The sequence below is a fragment of the Saprolegnia parasitica genome (genome assembly GCF_000151545.1).
Source record: "Saprolegnia parasitica CBS 223.65 unplaced genomic scaffold supercont2.11, whole genome shotgun sequence".
NCBI lineage: Eukaryota > Oomycota > Saprolegniomycetes > Saprolegniales > Saprolegniaceae > Saprolegnia > Saprolegnia parasitica.
Genome location: NW_012156405.1, coordinates 321875 through 344967, shown reverse-complemented (window position 1 = coordinate 344967; position 23093 = coordinate 321875). Strand labels below are relative to the sequence as shown.

The 23093-nt window shown below is 61.1% G+C and overlaps 5 protein-coding genes across 5 annotated transcripts; 4 read left to right on the top strand and 1 right to left on the bottom strand.

The window, feature by feature from the left end:
* Nucleotides 1-100: 100 nt before the first annotated feature.
* SPRG_19577 (hypothetical protein) lies at nucleotides 101-2278 on the top strand (the record flags this gene model as incomplete). The annotated part of the gene is made up of 1 exon (XM_012342920.1): nucleotides 101-2278. One exon carries the CDS (start codon nucleotides 101-103, stop codon nucleotides 2276-2278), a length of 2178 nt encoding a protein of 725 aa, XP_012198310.1.
* Nucleotides 2279-6572: 4294 nt separating this feature from the next.
* On the top strand, nucleotides 6573-8258 carry SPRG_19576 (hypothetical protein; the record flags this gene model as incomplete). Its single annotated transcript, XM_012342919.1, has 2 exons — nucleotides 6573-7519; nucleotides 7547-8258. The coding sequence occupies 2 exons, from the start codon at nucleotides 6573-6575 to the stop codon at nucleotides 8256-8258; spliced, it is 1659 nt and encodes a 552-aa protein (XP_012198309.1).
* Nucleotides 8259-8674: 416 nt separating this feature from the next.
* SPRG_19575 (hypothetical protein) lies at nucleotides 8675-10170 on the top strand (the record flags this gene model as incomplete). The annotated part of the gene is made up of 9 exons (XM_012342918.1): nucleotides 8675-8727; nucleotides 8783-8960; nucleotides 9005-9119; nucleotides 9165-9305; nucleotides 9357-9443; nucleotides 9484-9583; nucleotides 9633-9819; nucleotides 9878-9978; nucleotides 10032-10170. 9 exons carry the CDS (start codon nucleotides 8675-8677, stop codon nucleotides 10168-10170), a joined length of 1101 nt encoding a protein of 366 aa, XP_012198308.1.
* A 215-nt stretch (nucleotides 10171-10385) lies between these two features.
* On the bottom strand, nucleotides 10386-13010 carry SPRG_19574 (hypothetical protein; the record flags this gene model as incomplete). The annotated part of the gene is made up of 5 exons (XM_012342917.1): nucleotides 10386-10949; nucleotides 11012-11231; nucleotides 11282-11839; nucleotides 11886-12415; nucleotides 12459-13010. The coding sequence occupies 5 exons, from the start codon at nucleotides 13008-13010 to the stop codon at nucleotides 10386-10388; spliced, it is 2424 nt and encodes an 807-aa protein (XP_012198307.1).
* A 1461-nt stretch (nucleotides 13011-14471) lies between these two features.
* On the top strand, nucleotides 14472-22994 carry SPRG_19573 (hypothetical protein; the record flags this gene model as incomplete). The annotated part of the gene is made up of 1 exon (XM_012342916.1): nucleotides 14472-22994. The coding sequence occupies one exon, from the start codon at nucleotides 14472-14474 to the stop codon at nucleotides 22992-22994; it is 8523 nt and encodes a 2840-aa protein (XP_012198306.1).
* Nucleotides 22995-23093: the final 99 nt, after the last annotated feature.

Genomic DNA, 23093 nt, shown 5'->3' with positions numbered 1-23093 from the left:
ATTTAACAACGAGCCCTTTGAATCGTGCGACGTCACGGCATTTCTTATGGACAACCGTTGAGGGGGTTTCATAGTTTTTTCAAACAGGCGCTTACGCCACATGTCGGTCACGGTGCAGTCCAAGTCGTCTGCGCCTGCCAAGGTGGCGCCGTCGTCGCGACAGAATCATCTCTACTGCGAAGCCCCCGCTTGCAGCTACGCCTGGGCCCAAGACTCGATCGAGGACGTCGAGAACAACGCTCGCTACGTGTTTGTTCGCATCGAGGGAGTGCCCCACGTGTCGTACTTTTGCGCGTCGTGTCACGCGGCCTTGACCGACGACGAGAAGCGTAATGTGCCCATTTTCAACGACAACTTGGTCAACTCGGTGAGCCTCTCGCGCCTCGAGCGCCTCGACAGCTACCGCGTCCTTTTGACCAACGTCAAGACGTACATGCTACCGCTCGCCTGCATTGTGCTCTTCTTGCCGATCCTGGGGCCACTGCTTGCGTTCGGGGGCGGCCGCTGTCGGCTGCCAGCGCGCCTTCGAGAGCTCTGGCCGCACCTTCCAAAAGGTCATGTGGGCCTCACGTTCTTCCTCCTCTCTACCACGTACGTTGGCATCGCGCTCTGCTTTCCTTTTACGAGCCAGTGCGTTTTTTGGGGCCTCCTCGAAGGGTACAGCGTTCTCTTTAGCCTCGTCAACATCCTGACCCACACCAACATCAACGGCTACGTCAACGTGTCCGATAGCCTCCGTCGTAACCGCAACCCGTTCATTCAGCTGCAGTACGCCATGTTTCGCGCGCTCTGTAGCGGCGGGGTCCCCGTACTCGGCTTGCTCGAGCTGCTCTTGCTCATTAGCGCACCACCACTCGCGACCGTTGTCTACTCGAGCTCCAAGCGCCTCACCGACCCGACGGATTTGAACGCGCTCTCGCTCCTCGACAGCACGACGCAGGAGCCAATCGACCCCAGTTTCCTTCCCGGCGTGTTTGTCTCACGACCAATCCAGCGCCGCATTGTGGGCATCATGGGCTGGCGACGCTTTACACTCCTTCTCGGACTCGTTGCATCGGTCGCCATCAACGGGCTCCTCACCGCGTCGTGGGTGGGCGGTGTGATTCCGAGCTTTGACTTTGTCGTGCCGGGGGCGTACGCTCTTGTGAGCTCGCCAGCCAACGCCATGTACGGTATGTCTGGCGAGCTCGCTGCCCGCAGCTGTGCATCGACAACGATCGGGCTATCGACGACGTCGTCGGTGGTGTGGAACTTGGGATTTGAACCGGCGCCGACGGTGGATGTCGGTCTCCCGCTTGTGACCCTTTTCTTTTCCAACCATGAGAGCGTGCCTGTGCCGTTTACGGTCGAGACAGCGTGGAACATCCAGCTCGTCAACCAAAGCGGCAGCCATGCGACGTTCTATCCGCTCCCGAAAGAAGCGTACTTTAGTTTGCGTGCCAACTTTGACGGCGACTGCACCGCCGTGCGCGCGCTCCGCCCCGTCGCGACCGTCTACTATGCCACCTCGTCGCTGCAAATGTACGTGGCAGCACAGACGCTCGACGTTTCGATGGTGTTCTTTCCGGTCTTTCTCTTGTTGAAACAAATTGCGCAGTGTGGCGTCTTCAGTATATGCATCGGTGGTCTCTCGGGCCGCATCTGGGCGCTCTGGATCAAATTTGACTCGATTTCGTCGGTCGGCCTCTACCCCCACTTTGGCACCACCCCGCTTCAGGTCGACCTTGGCTGCCGCACCAACCTCATTGCGTGGATGGCCGTTCGGCGCAGCGTCATTGGGGCCACCCACCTCTTTACGAGCTTTGTCAAGCCCTTGTTATCGCTGGCACTCGTCCAACTCGCGATCGCGTTTGGGGGGCTCCTCGTGTATGCGTTGACGGGGACGGCGCCCATGCCAACGTACTTTTTACTGGTCCTTGCCGTCGTGAGCTCGATCTCGACGCTCGTGTTTTTATACCCGCTCTCTGAGGCGATGGAGATCCAAGCCAATCACGGCGATATGCTTCGAGAGGTGCAATTGCAGCACCTCCTCAAGAAAGGCGCCAACGACACCGATGATGGCGTCGGGGACCTCCTCGCTGTCTACGTGGATATCGTTGACAACCACGACGACCGGATCACGTTTTGGGGCACGGAGACGTCGAAAGAGAAACTGCAAGGTCTCGTTGTCACGCTCGCGTCCGGCCTCTCGTTCATTGGCTCCAAGACAGTACAGTACGAGTGGTCCACGCTCAATCCATATTACGATTACGTTGGCAACAACATTCCCCACTTGTAAGGGGCCTGGACGTGGTGTAGCTTGAACGGTGTATAGCTATAATGTCTTCTAGTCTAACGTTAATGCAGTTGTGTACCGGCTAGAACGATGTCGAGCAGCTGGTATGTGGCATCGACGCATTCAAGAGGACCATGCGTTCCATCGTCAATGCACTACATTCAATGAAAAAATTGGGGCTCAACGATTCAAGCTGTGGGCACCCGTGTCCAAGTGGATTGGGGCTCATCTAGACACAGGTAGAGCCACAACAGATCGACTCAATTGTATGTGACCGATTCCGGTCCTGGCAACAACCAGAACGTGAACGCCAGACAGAGGATGGCCGTACTCCCTAAACACCGGCTAGTGTACAACAAAGCAGAACGGAAAGTGACAGCTAATTCACGTCTACTGACTGCTGCCAAAGGCTGTGCAGTTTCACATCAACGAGTTTCTCCAGTTCGACTCAACATGCAAACACACACCGCCTTGTCCCGGCCTAGTGGTGTTGACGTGGGCTAGGTTCCCCCACCACTGTGTGCGACCAACGGTCACATTGTTGCGGATTCACAGACGTGGGGCAACTTAGGCCTCGTCAACGCAGGTCTGTCATCGTTGTCATCTGTATACCTGTCTATTAAAATAGTGTGGTCTAGTGGATCCCATCTGGATGCTGGTCAACTTGTCGTTGCCGCACCAATGGATTGGCCAATCCGCGCGCTTCCCCCACAACAAGATCGCCAGCTGGGTCGAACGCGCAGTGATTCGCCAAAAAGAATTGATTATCGGATATTGAGCCAATCCGAGAAGAGCGCTGCCATCCCGAGCTCATTAAAGATTGAGCCAGCAACCGCGCAGACGATGGAGACCAAGACGCTCGCGAAGCTCTTCGACCGTCTGGCAGCCGCGCCATGGGTTCATGGAAGCCTTCCGCATGCTGTCCCCTTCTCCCGACAGGTGCATGGACGCATGCTCCTCTGGCCGCGGGACATGGACGCGTTCCCGGCCGAGATGATCGTGGCAGCGGACCTTCCTCTCGATGAGGCCACTGCCACCACGGCAACCGCATGGATCAAGCACCGTCTGCTTCCCGACGTTGGCTTCTACCTCGAGCTCGGCCATGGAGCGATCGACCGACAGGGCCGCGTCGACATGCTTCTTCCGATGGACTGACCGCCCGGGTGCTTTGGGACGCTCCTCACCTTTCCCTCTGAGAGACGCCGCATTCGTCTCAGGTATCTCCAACGATGGTCTCCAAGAATCGATGATGTCCATGTAATATATTCTCACAGGAGGTGGTTTTTGGGTGGCGGAGCTTTGCTCGCACTTGGTCATTTGACGCCCCCTTTCCACCTGCCTTGCATGCTTTTGCGCTGCTAAGCTCGTGTTGTGTTCTCGCCTGGGTTGAGCCTTGCGCAGTGCTACTGCTAAGTCTCTTACCCTCGTCGACTTGCACGGAAGGAGCCATCACAGTGACGAACGAGGACCGCGCATTCGCATTTACCCCTCCTTCTAAAGCGTCGAGCTTCCTCGCCTTCTACAACACATGCACCGTGGACGTCGGCCCCATCGTCGGCGGGACTCGGGCCATCCTCGTCTACCACGTGGTCTACTCAGGCCCGACAGACTGCAAACGCTTCGTTCCGATCGCGACCGCGCCGCTCATCGCGCGCTTGAAGGAGGCGGCTGCGAGCACGAACCAGGACTCTGCGGTGTACGCATTCAAATGGCGGACGCGGTACGGACCCGACCTGGACTTTTCGGTGCTCGAGCCCCACGACGCAGCCATTGTGGATGCCCTCTGTGCGACAGAAGCGTACGACGTCGCGCTCGTCCGGGTGCACGTCCAAGGCCGCCCGGTCAATGCTGCCGATGCCTCGGAACAGCAGATTGGGCTAAACCTCATGACCCAGAGCTTTGAAGATGCCGATGAGCGGTACGAGATCATAACGCAGGTCCAGCAGATGGCCGGAGACGCCTTCGTGCGCATGGGGTTTGCAGGCCCCGCGATCACAATCGTTTCTGCACACTACCACCCGGCGTGCAACGTACCCGCCGAGATCAACCTCGCCAAGATCCAACTGACCGACTTTGTGGGCTCGCGCACGATGGTTGTCGTGGCTCGTGGCGGGTCGCCGTTCCTCGTCTTTTGGCCCAAGCGCCATCGCGCGCGACTGCTCGGTTTCGAGCGCTGCATGCAGCTGCTGTGGTCCTCAGTCGACAATGGATGCAACGTGAACGGCATCGATGAGACCATCTCTTGTTTGGCGCGAGGGGCCATGGAAATGCTGATTGCGGGTCGTCACGCGCTTCCAGGGCTTCAACGCGCCGAGCCCGACAGCCATCAGATGTGCAGCTTCCTCATGGACCTCGGGGACATTGAACTCATCACGGCGTTTATCAACACGCACGTAAACGTCAAGAAGCACGCAGCGTGGCTCTACGACATGCTCGATCGATTCGGCTGGGAGGTGCTGCGCGTCGCCGTGCTCTGGCGTCTCGGCTCGAGGCCACTCGAGGAAGCCCTCTCCTTTCTCGTGACCTTGATTGAAGACAACCAGTTGCGACTGCGTCAGCCGTTCGCCGTCGAGTTTCTCAAAGAAATGTGGGCCGTGGTGCGTCCGAGCAGTTGCTTCCAGCTTGCCGGCATACGAGCGTGCCCGGCAACGCGTCGAGTGACAACGTCGTCGGACCGTACTTGCGTCACTGCTTGCCGCACAGTCTCATTGCACACATCGAAGCGTTTTGCATCCGGCTACGCTGCTCGACATCGTCACGACCGCACCCCGCGTCTTTGATCCGGTCGAGGTCGTCGCCAAGGCCATAGCCCAGCTGTGCAACGAGGAGCTCTCGGTCTCGCTGCGGCCGTACATCGCGTTGGTGCCACCAGCGTTCCGTCGTCCATCCGCCTTTGCTTTAACTTGACGCGCCAAACGAATCGCGCTACGTCTCTATATTGTGAAATCCAAAATGAATGGCTGTACAAGACAATGGGAGCTACGTAGGTTGGAGCACACACAATCCATTTATCGACGCTGGATAGAATAATGTACAATACTGCCCCAGCTCTCAGGTACAATTTTGTTCTAGGTGCTCGAAGTTGGATCGTCGATTTTAGGCGAATGCACGCGACGTTGCATCGAAGATTGCTAGTAAACTTCGATTGTGTGAACCAATCGGTAGCAAGGGCACTCTCAACATGCAGTCGGTCCGGTCCGAGATCGAGGGCGCCTTGGCCGCCGTGCGCGAGTGCCTGGGGCAGCCGTGGGCCTTCTCGCGCCTTCCTGCGCAGAGCGCCCGGCCTCGTCTGGGCACCCGAGGTGTCGACGACTGGCTCACGTTTCCGCTGACGAACGCTGCGCAGCTTTTGGCGCTGCATCCTGATGGCCGTATCCCGCTCTCGCATCTCTACATTGAGCACGACGAGCCGGACGTCATTGCACTTTCTGATATCATGGCAGCCATGGACGCGGCGTTGGCGCCACCATCTGTGTACCAAGCGTACCTCTCGCACGTGGCCATTGACACCAGCGGCAGCGCGTCCATTTTGGCGCCCATGGACCCTCCGAGAGGGTCGTTCGCAACCCTCTGGGTCGAGCTTCCGTCGTCATATATGGGCGGCGAGACCACTCTGGCGTACGAAGGATCGTCTCTGCCAACGCAACTGTGGCCGCGCCATTGCGACTTGGCGGCCGCGTACAACGACGTCGATGTCCATGTCTCACCGATCGTCTCCGGACATCGCGTGCTCTTGGTCTTCAGCTTGGCGCTGGACGAGTGCGCAACCTCGGTTCGTACGGCGCCGCTGTCGGTACCGGCCAGTATTGCTCGCGTCGCGGCGACGGCGGCGCTGCCCGGCGCGACCCATCGGATCTGGGGCTATCACCTTCAGCACCCCGTCTCCGCTCTCGAGTGGCACCAAGTCGTGGGCTCTGACAAGATTGCAGCCTTGGTGTTGTGCAGCACCGGTGTCTACGACGTTGCGCTTGTCGAGCACGCACCGTACAATGAGGACGACGACGACGACGACCATAACGACGGTCCAGCGCCAAGGGCATGGTCGGTGCGTCTCGCTGGCGGCGTTCTCTTTCCCGAGACGCGGGCCGACCCGTCTTTGGTCGACGGCTTGAGCAACAAGACGGTCGCCATCACACCAAGGGCGCGGTTTTCGCTGGCGTTTTGGGCCACGTCGCAGCGCGCGCACGTTGCGGGGCATCGCATCACAGGCGTCGCCGTCTACCGCTTCGTGACGACGCAGGCCACGTGGCAGGCTCCGGACACATACTTGGGCTATCCAACCGGCGACGCGCTTTTGATGGCGTGGTTTGAGACGTTTGGGAGCCGGTGGTTTTTCGACACGGTGGAGCGTGAGCGCTACGTGGACACGTCCATGTTGTGCGACCTCCTCCTGCAGCAGCGGCGCCTCGATCTCATCGAGTGTTTTCTCCAAGAACACTGCGTCTACTTCCAGGACTGCGCGCGGGACTACGCGTCGTTTATCCACTCGGTGCTGACGATCTATGGCTGGGAACCGCTGGCCAGCACGCTCGATGTGCTGCTCACCAAGTGGCCGCTCGTGGGGGCCATGCGCCTCGTGGCCAGTCTTGCCGGCGTCGCACTCGACCCCGTCTGCCCGCCGTTGCAGCGTCCGTTTGCAAAGGAGTTGATCAAGACGTGTTTCTGCCGCCTCGTCGTCGTGACGTCGACCGCCGTCGGCGCAGACTTTGCGCTGTGGCGCAACGGTATCGCGGGTCTGCAGCAACTCGTTGCCGACGTGCTCCTGCTCCAAACGTACTTGATGACGCTTAGTGAGAGCGCGCAGCACGGCAGCTACCTCGACGCGTACCTTCCTGCACCGCTCGTGCACCTCGTCGACTCGTTCCTCGTGCCGCTGAGTTTTGTCGATGCCGTCATCTTGAAACAGCGGTCCATTTTTGACCCGGTCGCCGTCGTGGGCCCCGCCGTGCTCACGCTGCGCGAGCACGTGCCTCCGGCGACGCTCGCACCGCTTGTGGCGCCGCTGCTGGCGACTGCGCAAGAGCTCCCAAACGACATGACCCTGCATGGACTCATTGCGTACCTCTGCCTTGCGCCGGACCTCGGTATGGACTTGGTCGCAACGATGGCGACGCGGTATCCGCTTTTGTTTGTGCCGGCGATGCGCGCTGTCGCCAAGGACCATTGTGACGCGCTGGACGTCATGGCGATCGGAGCGATGGTCCTCGAGCTTTCGGCACGTCTCTTTGAGGACGAGGCAACCACGTTTGTGACCGAGCATGACGCTCGCAGCAGCCAACTTGTTGTACATTACGAGCAGTCGATGGCGTGGCCCACCACCGCGACGGTCGTCGAGTTTTGCATCTTAGGTCTGCTCACGGACGCGACCACCTTCTTGGATGCCTACGCGCCGTCGCAGCTCCAAGCCTTTGCGATCGCGTGGACCGACGCGCTGCGTGGCAGCGCCCAGCGCATTGACTTCTTTACACACTGCGTATTTTGTCTGCTCTACACGCTCCACGACGTGTGCGCCCGGCACAAGGACGTCGGCGTCTTTCTGGCGTCAACGTGCCGGACCGAGCTCGGCGCGATCGCGACACAAGTCGCGGCCACTTTGCCGCCGTTGCCGTCGGTTGCGATGGCCATCGACGACGGGCTCGCCAACGACTGCGCGAGCTGTGCGGACTTTGCGACCTTTCTTCAAAACGCTGCGGTGCGCGAGTACATTGGGAAAACGTATGCGACGACCGGTACGCCGGCGCTCTGCGCACACGTGCGGGCCATCGCGGTGCCGGCGCAATGCTTGAGAATGGAGGACCGCCAGTCGTTTCTTGGCTCCGTGTACATCCGCAAGGAGCCGCGAGGCGTCGACGTTGCAGCATGGGATGCATTGGCGAAGGAGCACATGATGCTTGCGGGTCTGCCTTCCCGCATGCGGTATATGGACGAGTGGATCGCAGCATGGACCTCCGAGGAAGCTACAGCGTCGGGCGCCTCGTCGTAAATGCCTGCAATGCATTGAAGAACGTCGTTTCGGTGCTGCCTTGTTCTAGTACATTTTTTGGGTCGTAAGCCCCCGTCATCCTCTCAGTACACTAGTGACATTGCTTGGTTCGTGTCGGCCCTTGTCCAGCAGACCGAGCTCTAGCTCCCAGTCAACCCATGTGCCGTGCTACCCTCCATTGCCACAACAACTCGTTTGCCCGATCCGTTGCAAAAGCTGCTTGAAGTTGCACTTGCGCTTCAACGTTCTCTATCAGCACTGTCTCCATCGTGGTGTACAGTCTGAGCTTTTTGAGAAGAAGCCGAGAAAGAATTCTTCAGTTGAGACATACATGACAATCAATTGTATCAACCTCTGCCAGCGTTCTAGGTTGAAGTTGACGCATTCGGCGACTATCCTCGCATCCCCAAATCATCATGGTCCTCTCGCGTGCGGCGCTCAAGGGTATCGCCGCCTACGAGTACCACCCGTACTCCTTTCCTCGTAGTACTTGAAACTCCATGGATCTCAAGGCCTCTTGATAGCGGCGCGCTCACATGGCTCGACACCAAGTTCAACCTCTACTGGAACGCAATCGTGAACGTACTGCCGGCGTGGCTCGCACCCAACGTGATTACGCTCGTCGGCACGGCCATTACCGTCAGCACGTCGCTTGCATTCTTTCAAAGTGTGCCCTCGATGACCGAGACCGCCCCTTTCCACGTACGTCGTCACTCGATCTGCAAGACCCTATCGTCAAATGATAGATGTACCTCCTCTGCGCGATCGGGCTCTTCCTCTACCAGACGTGCGACGCAGTTGACGGCAAACAAGCGCGACGCACCGGAAGCTCGAGTCCCCTCGGGCAGCTCCTCGATCACGGTACAATGCTGATTTCTTGGATCCTGTACGACCGCGTCAAGGTAGGCGGCGACGCCATCTGCAATGTCTTTAGCAACTTGGCCGTCGGCGTTGCGATCGGGACAGGTCCCACCTCGGGTCTCCTCCTCCTTCTCTCCAGCACCTCCGTGGTCTTTTTCCTCGCGCAGTGGGAAGAGTACCACACGGGTACATGTACAGCTCGGACACGACATGCGAAATGTGACGCACTTCGTGCAGGCACATTACGCTGTGGCAACGGCTACGTGGGCGTGACGGAAGGGCTCTTGCTGCTCATGGCGCTGCATATCGTCACTGCCTTTCTCGGTACGAAGTCTGCGAGCTACACGCGTTTACGGTCGCAAAGGACACGTCTTCTGGGACGCTCGGATCACGTCAACCCTCTCGGTCCGCGATGGCCTCTTGCTGCTCGTTGCTGTCGCCATGACGTTGCAAGGCGTTGACAAGTCAGAGTCGCATTCGATTGGCGAGCCAAAATGGACACATTGTCTGTAGTATCCAAATGGTCTGCGCCGCGATGGACAAGAAAACGCCACGCGGCTCCAAGACCCAAGCGCTTCTGCAGTTGATGCCGACCGCGAGCATCGTCCTCGGGTCTATTGTGTGGATGCTGCACGATGACGTGGCAGCGTACGGCTATCCTTTCTTTCTCGCGATTGGGCTGTCCCATGCGATGCTCTCGGTACGCCTCGAGTGGCGCTAAGTGTGGACAACTTGTCTATATCCTCTTGGGTGCGTAGTCGCGTATGATTGTTTGCCACATGTGCAAAATCCCATTTGCGGGCCACGCCGACGTGGTGTGTCTCCTCGGTGCCGCGCTCGCAGCACTCGTTTCGACCAGGTACGCATTGCAGTCCACGAGTCGTCAAGGTAAAGACAACTTGTCCACTGTAGTCGTGTCCACGGCGCGTTTATTGCAACCGTGTACCTCAGCGTCGTTGTCGTCGTGCATGGCTGCTACATGGCGTGCGTCGTGCGCGAGATTGGCGCGTACCTCGGCATTGCGCTCTGGCGCATCAAGACTAAGAACTGATTGATATTTTAGACTAGACCAGTAGGCAGATAACGGGCAACACAAATGGGCTTGACACCAACAGGAGAGAAGGGGCGAGGTGGTTTTCGCATGGCGTTGCTATATTCGGTTCATAATGTGGCTAGTTAACAGCGACAACGGGCGACAGGGTCGACGGCGCGCAGGTCAGGGCGCAGCAGGAAAGTCCGCAGGCAGGCAGGAGGACCCCTCAGCATCTACTGGCGCGGCGGCGACTTGGAAAAGGAGACACGGATGCGGCCGTCCGGAAACAGGACGTTGTCCAAGGCGACCATCGTGTCGAGCGCGTCTTCCAGAGACTGCATCTCGAGAAGCGCCATCTTGGGTTGCTTCAGAATCGGGTGAAACTGGCGAAGGATGCCATGCTCACTACAGAGGTCTGCGATCGGGTGCGGCCCGGCCAACGTCGCCGGCTGCATCGAATCCGGAATGCCCGAAATGTGCAGCATCGGCGAGGGCGGCGCGACCTCGGCGAGCGACCGGCGGCGGTACCGGTGCGAGAGCGCTTTGGAGAAATCGATCGTGTTTTGGAGCTCGAACGGCTCGGCGTCGGCGCGCGGCATGACCACGGACGCGTGCTTGGAGTAGTCGACGCGCCACTTCTTACTGCACACGTGGAGACCGTCGAGATGCTCGCGCGCCGACTGCGCGTGGACCTCGTTTACAAACTGCACCAAGATCGTGCCCTGCTTGCGGTACATGATCTTGAGCCGCATCACATCCCCAAAACACCCAAAGATGGTAAAGAGGGCCGGCATTTTCTACACCATAGTACCGCGATGAGCCCATTCTTGGTAGAGAGACAAGAGAGATTGATATGTACCATGTAGTGGTCGTCAATGTTGCTGCAGATGAGCACGCACGACGACGGAGCTTCGAAGCGCCCGTCACGCGGCGGGAAATCCCGGCCTTTCGACGGCGGCGGGCGCGGCGGCGGACCACGACCGCCGCTGTGCCGCGGTGGCAGGCGCTCGTCGACTTCCCGCACCACCGAGCGCGGATCAAAGCTCGATGCAGACCGCGACGACGAGGGGCGCTCGAGGCTGCGCGCTGGCAGCCCTCGATTGTCCATGGCCCGACCCCGAAGATCCACGTCGCGACCTCGAGGATCCACGTCTCGGCCTCGAAGATCCGAGTCGCGGCCTCGAAGTTCGACGTCGCGGCTTCTAAAGTCCGACTCCCGGCCTCGAGGGTCCATATCGCGGCCTCGAGGGTCCATATCGCGGCTTCGAGGATCCATGTCCCGGCCGCGGGGATCCATGTCCCGGCCGCGGGGATCCATGTCCCGGCCGCGGGGATCCATGTCCCGGCTTCGAGGATCCATATCGCGGTGTCGAGGATCCATATCGCGGTGTCGAGGATCCATGTCCCGGCTGCGGGCGTCATAGTCGCGTGATGAAGGCCCCCGCGGATCCACGTCGCGACCGCGCACGTCGTAGGCGTCCCGACGCAATTCGAGGTCCCGCAAAGGCCGAGCGTCGAACTCGCGCGGCCGAGGCTCGTACTCCCGCCGCAGCCCCAGCTCTCGAGACGGCCGCGGCTCATACTCTCGCAGCTCGCGTGGCCGGCCATCGAGCTCGCGTGCCCGAGACTCGAAATCCCGCGGCAGCTCCCGCGGATCGTACGCCGCGCCATCGCGAGGAGGGAGGTACTCGCGTCCGCGCGCCTCATAGTCTCGGGGTGCGCGCGCTTCGTACTCGCGCGACCGCGGGTCAAAGTCCCGAGGCGGCGGGGCGCGACTGTCGAGCCGACGCAGTGACGGGGCGCGACTGTCGAACCGGCGCGGCGACGGCGCACGAGGACTGAGGTCCCGGCGATCGAGCGGACGCCTCGTCTCCGGGCGGCGGTCACGGCTGCGGCTGCGACTCCGGCGGTCCCGGCCCCGCGCCATGGGCGGCGGCAGCGACGCTGGCGCGACAAACTCCGTGCGCGCCGGCGGAATCGGCTCGTCGAGCATCCATGGCTCGGGGGCGGGGTTGGCCGGCCCGGCAGGCAACGTCGGGTTGGTGTAGTCTCGGCACGTGTCGTTGTTGAAGCGCACGGTCAAGGTTGCGTGGTTGGAGATGCCAATGTGCAGCGTGTTGCAGCCCGTGTAGATGTCACGGCCGTTGAGCGCATGCAGCGCAGCCTCGGCCTGCTCGATTGTCTCCATCTCGATGAGCGCTTTCAGCTCTGGGCCCTTGAAGAAGAGCACGATCTTAACGACACCGCCGTAGCCTGTAAAGACCTAATTCGATGTATGAGCAGAGAGGATGAAGAGCCTGTAGCACCTGGTGCAGCGTGTCGACCTTGACCTCGTACTCGAGGTTGGAGATCGTGACCATCAAGATCTTGTTGCGCTGGCCGGGTGGGAGGTACAGGTTGGTCGGCGTCTCGTAGGTCGGCGTCGGCTGGTAGCCACGCGGGTCAGCTTGGCGCGGCGGCGACCGGCGGCTGGGCCGCGGCGGTGATCGTCGGCGCGGCGACTCCTTGAAGCTCTTGCCGGATCCTTTTTGGGGGCAGATTTCGCCGCGACTGCTAAAGGCGAAGAAGACCTTCTTGCCACGGACCATTGCGTCATGGGCTTGGTAGAACGCAATGAGGTTCGTGGCGGCCGTCGTGTCTGGGAGCTCGACGAACGCCTGGTTCTTGTCCGGGATCATGAGCACCTTCTCGACCGACGAGAAGGGCATGCAGAGCGCCATGAGCTCGCTCTCGAGGCAGTCGTCCGGGAGGCCGCGGGCAAAGACGACGCGCGATGCGACCTGGTTCTCCTCGTGCCGGAGCCGCTTCATCTCATGCGACTCGCCATCCGCCCGCTTCTCGCCCGCGTACAATGGCATCTTGGGCCACTCAAATTGGGGAATGGTTGATATCACCAGTTGATTGCTGGATCGCTCCGCAGATATGTGAACTTGGTATTTGTATACCACCGCCGGTTCCAGCAGTAATCCGATCCATTTTGAATCCCACCGCCCACTGCTTTCCATGCAGCGCTCTGCCCGTGCACCAGACGACGCATCCATGCACGCAGACCGGTAGCGACCGAGCGGCGAGCGCGCAGACGCATCGGTGGCGGTCCCGTCCTAGCAAGATCAAGTCGGCAATCAACTGATCTACCTTCCAAACTTGATACGGCACTCGACGCCGTAACCTCTCACAATGCATACTTGCTGGGACACCGCGCGTGTTTCCCAGAAGCGGCCCCAAAAGGTGGGATTTCTCACAAGTGCGCACCAGATGGCGCCGCGCAGCAGCGCGTGTCAACGTTGAGGTATTACCTACACTAAGCACGTGCAATCCGGTGCCCTCGCTACTGCACAAGTACGTACTTGGACGCCGCATCCCATGGACTCCAGTGTACAATTGCAGTGGCATTCCAAGGCCAAGTCATTCCCGTGACGGTCTCTCGCAACGATGGCACAGACGTGTGCCACAGAGAATGCGAGACCATACCTCTCGACGTCTCTGTGCCACACTTGTTTATATGTTACCGATAGTAGACCCTGAGGCGAAGGGTGCCGAGGTCGCTCGCTGCTAGCTCCATCCATTTTGCCTTCTCCGTCGGGATGCTTTTGGAAGCGAACCGCCGTTTTGGCAAATTTTGGCGCCAAGCGTCAATTCGGCAAGTTGATCGTTGAGACTTCTCAACGATAGAAACTTGTGGGGAGAGCCATCTCATGAGCGATGCCACGTGGTTTTGACGCCTCGAAGCATCGTAGATGGCGGTAGTCTTGATAGAGTAGACAGTCGTGCAGCATGGTCTCTCCGTCGTGTATAAGAGATATCAATAAAAACGCGTTTTGATTCCCTTGGTTTCAAGCATGAGAATAACTCGTTCTTCCTTTGGTTGCAAGGGTCCCGCTTCCAGCAGCACCGTCCTCGGTGCAAGCGTGTTGACGGTGTTGACGGAAGCGGATGGGAAGCGGCGGTAGTAGCGCTACTCACCGCTACATGCGCCAATTCTCTCGCACATTCAATGTACTCTTCGACTCGGCTAGGCGAGATGGTCGCTTCGGCTTTGCAGACGTGTATAATATTGTCTGTGAGTAGACCGACAATGTGGCCATCGCTCCGAGGTAGACCGCGAACGGGAGCCAGCCGGCGACTGAATCGCAACGGTGGCGCCAGTTGGGACAGCCCTGAAACCTGCTGGTGGTGGCACCGGCCGGTCCCACGTTTAAAAAAAAACGATTACAGCTTGAAATTAGTAAGGTAGATACTTTTTTTCAAAATAATATTATGTGGAATATATATTCCACGGTCCAAGCGGGCGACCAAAACCGAATTTGATCCGTGGACCGATGCTGCTAGCGCTGGTCGCCTGGATATCCTACTACGCCTGGCGCGTCTGCTGGTACGCGACAGCCACGACGACGACGCTCGTCGCGCTCCTCGTCACGGTCGGCGACAGCCTTCTCACATGGGCGGCGCGCCGCTACGGCGGCCTGTACGTCGGCAAGTCCATTCGCATCTCGTGGTCGATGCTGCAGGGCACGCTCACGATCGAGCACCTTGCGCTCGCGTCGTCGTTGCGCCCGATGGTCGGCCCGATGCTGGGTCTGCCGGCCGACGCGCTCGTGACGCGCATCCGCCGCCTCGAGCTCTGCTTTCCGTGGCTGTCGATGCTCGTCTGCCTGGTGCGCAAGGAGACGCGCCTCCCATTGCGCGTCGGGCTCTTCCTCGATGGCCTGCAGATCGAGCTGCTCATGGACGGCGCGCGCAAGTGGCGATGGAAGCAACCCGAGAACAAGGCTCGGTTTGACGCGGACGTGGCCGTCGCCAAGAGCAACCGGCTCGCGCTTCTCGAATGGTGGACAGCGACGATCCTTGCCAAGCTTGCGCTCTTCCAGAAGCCGCCCGCGACGACCTCTAGCACGATCAACGAGTGTACGCTCCTCGCGAGCGTCTGGGGCGACGCCTTGGATGCGACCTTGCAGCGCCTGTCGTGGCCATTGGCGGCGATCGACGCGGTCCTCGGCAGCTTGGCGCTTGGCGTGACCAACGTTTGTATCGTCGCGCGGCCTCCGCCCTGTGCGTATGCGCACAAGAGCACGGTCACGCTGCAGCTCGAGGGTCTCACGCTCTCGGCTGCCCGCAATTGCGACCTGGCCGACATGGACGAGCGCCAGCTGGAGCTCGCGGGCCTGAGTCTCCGCACGACAGCCGACGCTACCGACGATGCGCCTGCGATCGAGCACCCGATGCTGGCGCCATTCACCATCTCGGTGCGCCTCCAGATGCCACCGATCGTCATGGGGCTCCACCACGCACCCAAGGACGTGCGTGTCGCTGTCGACCTCTCGCCGCTTTGCCTCGATATCGTGCCCGACCAGATCCAGACGCTTCTGGATGTGCTCCGGCCGCGCACCGAGCACAGCATCTGGCTCGCTCAAGCCATCGCGCACGACGAAGCGAGCTGCGATGTGATGACCGAGGCGATGCGCGAGAGCTACATTGCCGACTACCGCGCCAAGCACATGCCCGAGACGCGGCCGTGGTACGTTCGTCTACTGCACCGATCGCGCGATGCGGCGAATGCGGCCGCGCGGGACCGGCGACTCGCCGAGATGGAAGCTACTGCGCTCGGAAAGGACGTGCTGGTGCTGCGGCAGATGGCACTCGGGTGGTCGATTCCGTCGTTTGGCGATGCGCTGCCGCGCATTCCGGACGAGCTCAAGGCGGCCGCGGACCTGGCCAAGTTGATCGAGACGCCACTCGAGCACTACAACCCGGGCCTCGCGTCGCCGTCGGTGCTGGCGGCGCTGCATCTCACGCTGACGTGGCCACGCATGGTGGTGAGCGTGTGGGCGTCACCGTCGTCGCCGCTCCTGCGCTGGAGTATGCACGCGCTGCACCTGTCGCTGCGGCAGTCGATGCAGCCGATCACGGTCGATGCGCGCCAGCTCGAGATGGACCTCCTGCTGCAGTCGTTTGGCTTGGAGGACACGCGGCAGTCGCCGACGAACGTCTTTCCGCACCTTGTCGGGCGCAACCCCGACTGCAACCACATGCTCTCGCTGCAGTACACGGTCGACGGCACGGCGACGCATGTCGGGCTCACGCTCGCGCATTTCTCGGCGCTGGTGATTCTGCTGCCTTTCTTCGAGGCCCAGCATGCATTTGCCGAGGCGCTCGCCGACGACGAAGAGACGCTCGTGTGGCGCGACGCCGACGATCTGCCAGCAGCGCAGGCGCCTTTGGTGATCTACGAAGTCGACGCGCCCAAGACATTCGACCCGTCGCTGCTCGGGCACATGGAGCTCACGGCCGACGTCAACGTAAAAGGCGTCGAGGTGTGTCTTCTCGGCGACCCGTCGACGCACCTCTCGCACCAGCTCGCGTTCACATCGGACGTGAATGTCGTCGTGAAAAGCACCAAGTACATCGAGTCGATCCAGCTGACCATGATTGACGTGGCCCTGCAGCCGTGCAAGATTGTGCTGACAGACGACGGTCTTGACGTGACGCTGCCAGGTCTGCGCACGCTCCTCGAGCTCGAAGGCGACGGCGTCGACTTGGAGCTCAACTACGAGCTCAAGATGACGCAGATGGAGCCGTCGACGCGCCGTCTCCAACCCACGCACAGCAGCTCGACGCGCGCGAAAGGCAAGTGGGGTCTGCTCCAGTCGGCCGTCAAGGATGCCAAGATCACGAACGACGATCCATCGCTCGTGGGCAAAACGCTGGTGCTGCCGTCGGCGTCGGGCCCGCGTGTCGACGCGACGCGCGTCCTCGCGATGAAGGTGTCGGATTTTGCGCTCAACGTGTCGAAAGATGACATTGGTCTCTTTGCCGCCATCCAAGCGCGTGTCGGCGCGGCCCGGGGCGCCACCGACATGGATGTGGCCGCCACGGCGGCGCGGGACGCTCGCATTCACCTCCAGCGGGCCGCGCGCCTCGAGGCGGAGAACATGGCGCGGCTCCAAAGACAGTTTACGTTGCTGGACAAGGACGGCGGCGGCACGTTGGACCACGACGAGATCTTTGGCTTGCTCGAGACGCTCGTCAAGGACCTCGGGTTGACTTTTGATGAGATGAAGGCGTGCGAGACGGCGCTGCTCAACATGGTCGACGCCGATCGCAGCGGCGACATTTCGTTTGACGAGTTTCAAGCCGCGTTGGACCGCGACACGATCCACTATAGCATGCTGCACCAAGGCGCCTTGCCGCTGACGGGCGCCGAGTACATCCACCCGAAGCTCAACCGCAGCCACGTCCCGTCGGTGGATCCCCACAGCGGCAAAGCCGTGCACTTGGCCGAGAACGCGCGCTTGATGGTGTTTTGGACCAAGTACGTCGAGCAGACGGGCGCGACCAAGAGCTCGCTGAATGGGCAGTCGGCGCGCGTCGTCCAGCAAAAGATGGTGCGGACGTTCAAGTCGTACGAGTTTGCGCAAGAAGCGTGGACGCGGCTCGTAAACCCGGCGCTGGCCAAGCCGTCGGAGCAGAGCCCGTGGCTCCTTCTGCCATCGCACGTCATGGGCGCGGGCGCGGCGGCCTTTGAAGGGCTCTTCAACCAGCACGCGAGCTCGGTTGCCAAGTCGGTCGCGCAGCTCGAAGCCGCGCCGACGACGACGATCAACGCGCCGGTGTTTGAGCAGACGCCGGTGTTTGTCGCAACGTCGGTGTCGACGTCGTTTGGCGGCTTTTACTTTCGCGTCGTCGACAGTCTCCTGCCGGCGCACGTGCCGGCGCTCGAGCTCGCGTTTGAAGAGGTCAAGATCCACGGCGATTGCCGCATGTACGAAGGCGACGACACCGATGCAGCCAAGCGCGCGCTCAATGTCGGCACGGGCAGCCTCTGCGGGTCGATCTACTGCAAGTATTACAACACGAAAGCGCGCCAGCTCGAGCCGTTCATCGAGTACTACCCACTCCGCGCCGTGCTCAAGAAGGACGTGGGCGGCGACCTCGCGTGCTACGTCGTCTCGGACCACTACCTCCATATCAACCTCACGTCGGCCTTTATGAACGCGGTCAATGCGACGACGGCTGCCTTTTACGAGTCAGACGTCGTCGGGTCCAAGGAGCGCGAGCACGTCAAGGTCCTCGGCGGTCTCTGCTGGATGCACAACGAACTCGGGTCGCCACTGACGTATGCGATCGAGCTCGTGGGCGACAAATCCAAGCTGCTTTCGGACCGAATGGAGCTGCGCCAGGACGAGTACCTTTTGTGCAAGCTCAAGGAAGAGGAGAGCGCCATGAAGGGCGAGCTCCAAGACAACATGAAGGAGAAGGAGATGCGCAAGGCCTTCCGCGACGCCGACGCCGACGAGAGCGGCGAGCTCGAAGCCCACGAAGTCCGCAGCGTGCTCCAAAGCGTGCTCAAGTCGTATGCGTCGCTCTCGGACGCCGACCTTGAAGACCAAGTGTCGGCGTTCATGGCGCTTGCCGATACCGACAACTCGGGGCAAGTGAGCTGGAAGGAGTTTCAAGTCGCGTTGGCCAAGACGCGCGTCGTGACGCAGCGCACGTTGCGGCTGGAGGTCCCCGGGTTCGAGCCCATCACGGGCATTCCGCTGGACGTGCTCGGGCAAGACATGATTCTCGATCTCGTGCCGATCATTTCGGACGCGCCGTTTGATTCGGACGAGGCCAAGTACGAGGCTGCGGTGGCGTATCTCAACCAAGACGACCCGAGTCTGGATGATATTACGCGGGCGGTGCACCTCCTGCGGCAGCTGCCATCGACGTTCAAGTGGACAGCCTCGTACCTCTCGACGTATCGCGCGTCGTATTTGCCACGGCTCCTGGCCGTGCACATTAGCGTCGACTCGACGTATGGCATGACGGTGACCATTTCGACGGCCGAGTGCATCCGCAACGCAACGTCCAAGCTCACGCAGATAGTCTTGTTTAATGCGGACGGCGACGTGTCGTGGCACAACCCAGCACAAGCCAACAGCGAGCGCTTCTTTGACGTCCATGGCCAGTCGCTCCTCCGGATTCCACTGCCGCTGCTGGAGCACGGATCGTTTGCGATTCGCCAGGTCGGCGAAGTCGAGTGGAGCAATGCCCTCCCGCTCTCGGTGACGCCCGGTCGGTCACTCGCGTCGCCGTTGACCAACTACCTCGACATTGACGGGCAGCCGACGACGATCGAGTGCCACAAGGGCACGTGGGCCATTCACCTCTGGCCGCAACTCGTCGTGCGAAACACGCTGCCGTGCGACGTCGAGTACCAGATTGTGCAAGCCTCGGACGTCCCAGGCCTCGTGCTGCCACCGTCGACGCGTCGCTCGCTGCCGCCGTCGGGGCGCCGGCCCTCGAACGGGTCGATCGGGTCGCTGGCGTCGATGCAATCGTCGCGCTCGATGACGGCGCCGACGATCAAGGTCAAGAAAATCAAGGACCCGGACGCAGCGACCCTTTTCCCTTGGTTTGCGCATGTGAACGATGTGAACGCCCGCTGCGGGCGCATTGAGAGCGGTCGGTCGATGCAGATCTCGGGGCTCGACCTCGACGCGTCGGCCTACATGCGGGTGCGCTTGGCGGTGCCGGGCGCGGCGCCGGCGACCAAGCACTGGTCGGCGCCCTTCCCGGTGCGCGTGCAGCTGTCCAAGAAGCAGTACGCGGCATCGGCAGACATTGCGGTGGCGCCCGGTGACGCGCCGACGGTCCGCGTCGCGCAATCGTGGGACAGTGTCCGGACGGTCGACATTTTCGCGCCGTACTGGGTCCAGAACCACTCGGGACTCGAACTCAAGCTCAAGGTGCACCACGGCAGCTTTTGCTCGCAGGACGGCCACGTTTCGTACTTTGGCGAGCACTTTGATAAGGTGCCACTGCTGCTCGTGGCGCCGGAGAAGGCGAGTCTATCGCTGCAGCCGGTGGCCGAGACGCCGCCGCAGCACGACCACCAGTCGGCACTGGCGACCCATGTGCGCAAGTACCTCCCCGATTTCAAGCGCGTGCCGTTCTCGGACGCGATCGACTTGGCCGCGGTCGGGACGCGGGCGCAAGTGTCGTGCGGGCTCACGATGTGCGTCCTCGGCTACGAGATTCTGGCGGCGCCAGGGCAGTTCCAGCACACGAAGATTCTCCGGCTCGTGCCCCGGTTCATCATCAAGAACGACGTCGGGCGGCCGCTGCAGCTGACGCCGCTCACGCTGCACAAAGGCGCGCCGTCGCACCTCCCGGTGGAAACCGCCAAGATCAACGTCGGCCTCAAGCCCGAGAGTGCGCTCATCGTGTACAAGTTTGTCGGCAAGGACAGCCACGTGCCGGGTGTTCGTCTCCGCGATGCGCTCGTGGTTAGCCCGACCCTCAATGAACCCGGGCCGTGGGGGCCAACGCTGCCCTTGGCGGACAAGTCGGTCGCGAGCATGTGGCTGCGTGGCCCGCTCAGCGACGCGCCGATCGTCGAGCTCGACGTGCAGCCCGACGGCCTCTCGACGTTTGTGACGCTGCGCGACCGGACGCGGAACCCGGAGCTTCGCATTGAGAACCGGTCGACGCAGTATGCGATTCGGTACGCGCAGCTCGGAGTCAAGCACGCGGAAGAGATTGTGTTGCCGCCGCGGTCGTGGCACTCGTATGCATGGGACATGCCGATTGGCAAGGACGTTCGGCTCAAGGTGTATGTGGGCTCGTCGCGCGTGCCGGTTCTTGTCGAGATGCAGTCGGTGCACCGACTCGAGCGACTCACGCCGGACGATGGCCACGTCTATCTGCACGGCGAAGTGTACATTGACGGTATCACGCGCGTCTTGGCCGTTGGCGACGGACCGGTCTACCACCACGACCGGCGGACGCTTGTGCCCGACGTGCTCTTTGACATGGCGCTGGAAGTGGGGCTCCACGGCCTCGGAGTCACGATCGTCGACGAGAGCCCGCGCGAGATCATGAACATTACGATGGAAGGGCTGCGCATGCTCTCGCCGGCGCACTCGCACAAGACAACGTATGAGCTGCATCATATGCAGCTGGACGACATGACGCCACACACCATGTACCCGATCTTTCTGGCGCCGATCGACTCTGGATTCAACAGCCACAAGCGCGAAGGCTGGCGCGCCGAGCACGGCGAGCACCCGTGGTTGCACGTGGTCATTGACTCGTACTATGACGGCGACATGCTCATTGTCGACGAGCTCTCGGCCACCATTGGGTCGCTCGCGCTCAAGGTCAACTTGGATTACGCGTTGCACGTGCTGGACATCATCTACAGCCTGCTCTGGCCGCCGCAAACCCATGACGAGATGGTCTTAGCGGGTGTCACGGCGTCGTCCGAGCTCTTGGCGCATCGTGTGATATGGCCCGACCCGTCGACGCTCGGCCAAAACATGTATGTGCGCGAGTGCTCGTTTTCGGCGTACGTCTTGCAGCTCTTTTTCAATTCGGACCCGGACGCGGCCAACTCGTACCTGCTCTCGCTCCTCGGCAACACGGCCGGGAGCATCCTCGGCGGGATCGCCCACGTGACGCCCGAGTTTGCGATCCACCCGCTGCGCATGGCCGACAAGTTTGTGTACAAGGACGACTTGATTTACAACATCATTCTCTGGGACAGCCTCATTGGCAACATGCTCGGGCAGTGGTACAAGGTGGTCGGCAGCCTCGAGCTCATGGGCGACCCCGTCGGCCTCTTGAACGAGATCACGGACGGCCTTGCGCTCGCGGCCCGCCAGACAAAGCGCGATTTCAAGGGCGAGTCGGACAAGAAGGGCCAAGGCGCGGTCATCCTCATGCAGACGCTGGTCGGCGCGCCGTCCGATGCGATCGGCAAGGCAGCGAACGGCTTTGGCGACATTTTGAAAAAGGCCACGTACTTTGAAAACCAAGAAGCTGACCACGAGCCACGACACGTGCCCGAAGGCCTCCTGCAAGGCGGCGTCCTCCTCGGAAAGTCGCTTGTCAACGGCGTCTCGGGCCTCGTGACCAAGCCCATGCAAGGGGCGAAAGACGATGGCTTCAAGGGCTTTGCCAAGGGCGTCGGCCAAGGCACGCTGGGCCTCGTCGCGTCGCCGTTGATTGGGACGCTCGGTGTCATTGAGAAGCTCTCGCAGAGCGTTCACAACACGACGCACCTCATGGACGACAAGGACTATGACGGCACGCGGCGCATTGCCCGCAAGCTCGACGCGGCGCCGCTCAAGTCGCTCTCCGAGTCCAACATCATTTCCGAGATGGAAGTTCGCATCGACCGTGTCACGGGCCTCGCGATGAACTACAGCGTCCAGGTCTATGTGCAGCTGGTCGAGCTCGATGGCGACGGCGTCCCGAGCCGCCTCGTCGACAAGTTCAAGACGGACACGCTGCGCAACACGGCCGCGCCGCGCTTCAACCAGTCGCGCGTCGTCGACGTGACGTCGGTGGACATGGCACTGCTCTTCGTCGTCGCCCACAAGCGCAAGCCGATACCAAAGAAGATTCTCGGCACGCTCAAGCTCTCGATCGAAGACGTGTACAAGCACTTTCACGCAATGCCGTCCCGCTTCAAGTCGAGTACGCTCGTCAAGGAGAAGCTCAAGTCGCGCAAGGTGCACGACGGCAGCCTCTTTACGAACGCCGTCCTCGGCGACGCTGACGAAGCCGACGCCACGGCAGCGAAACGACAGAAGAAGAAGAAGAAGGTGCCGACGTCTGCGTCATCCACCGCGCCGCTCTCGACGAATTCCGAGCCGGCGTGGGAAACCACGTTCAATCGCGCGAGCACACTTGGCAGCGAGATGCTGCTCGCAGACGCCAAGGACGACGACGACCGCGCCGAGTCGGACGCCAAGGCGCCGAGCACGGAACCGCTGGCGTTTGAGCTGGAGGCCGTCGAGGGCAAGCCCAAGATTTGGCTCGACATCAAGTACCTCAACTCGATGCGCACGTAGTAGGGAGACTTGGCAGCGCGCGGGATCGAACCTCGCGCTGCGAGTCGTGTAATAGAACTTTGATATCATTTCGTAGGAGTCCACGCAGTATGGGATGAT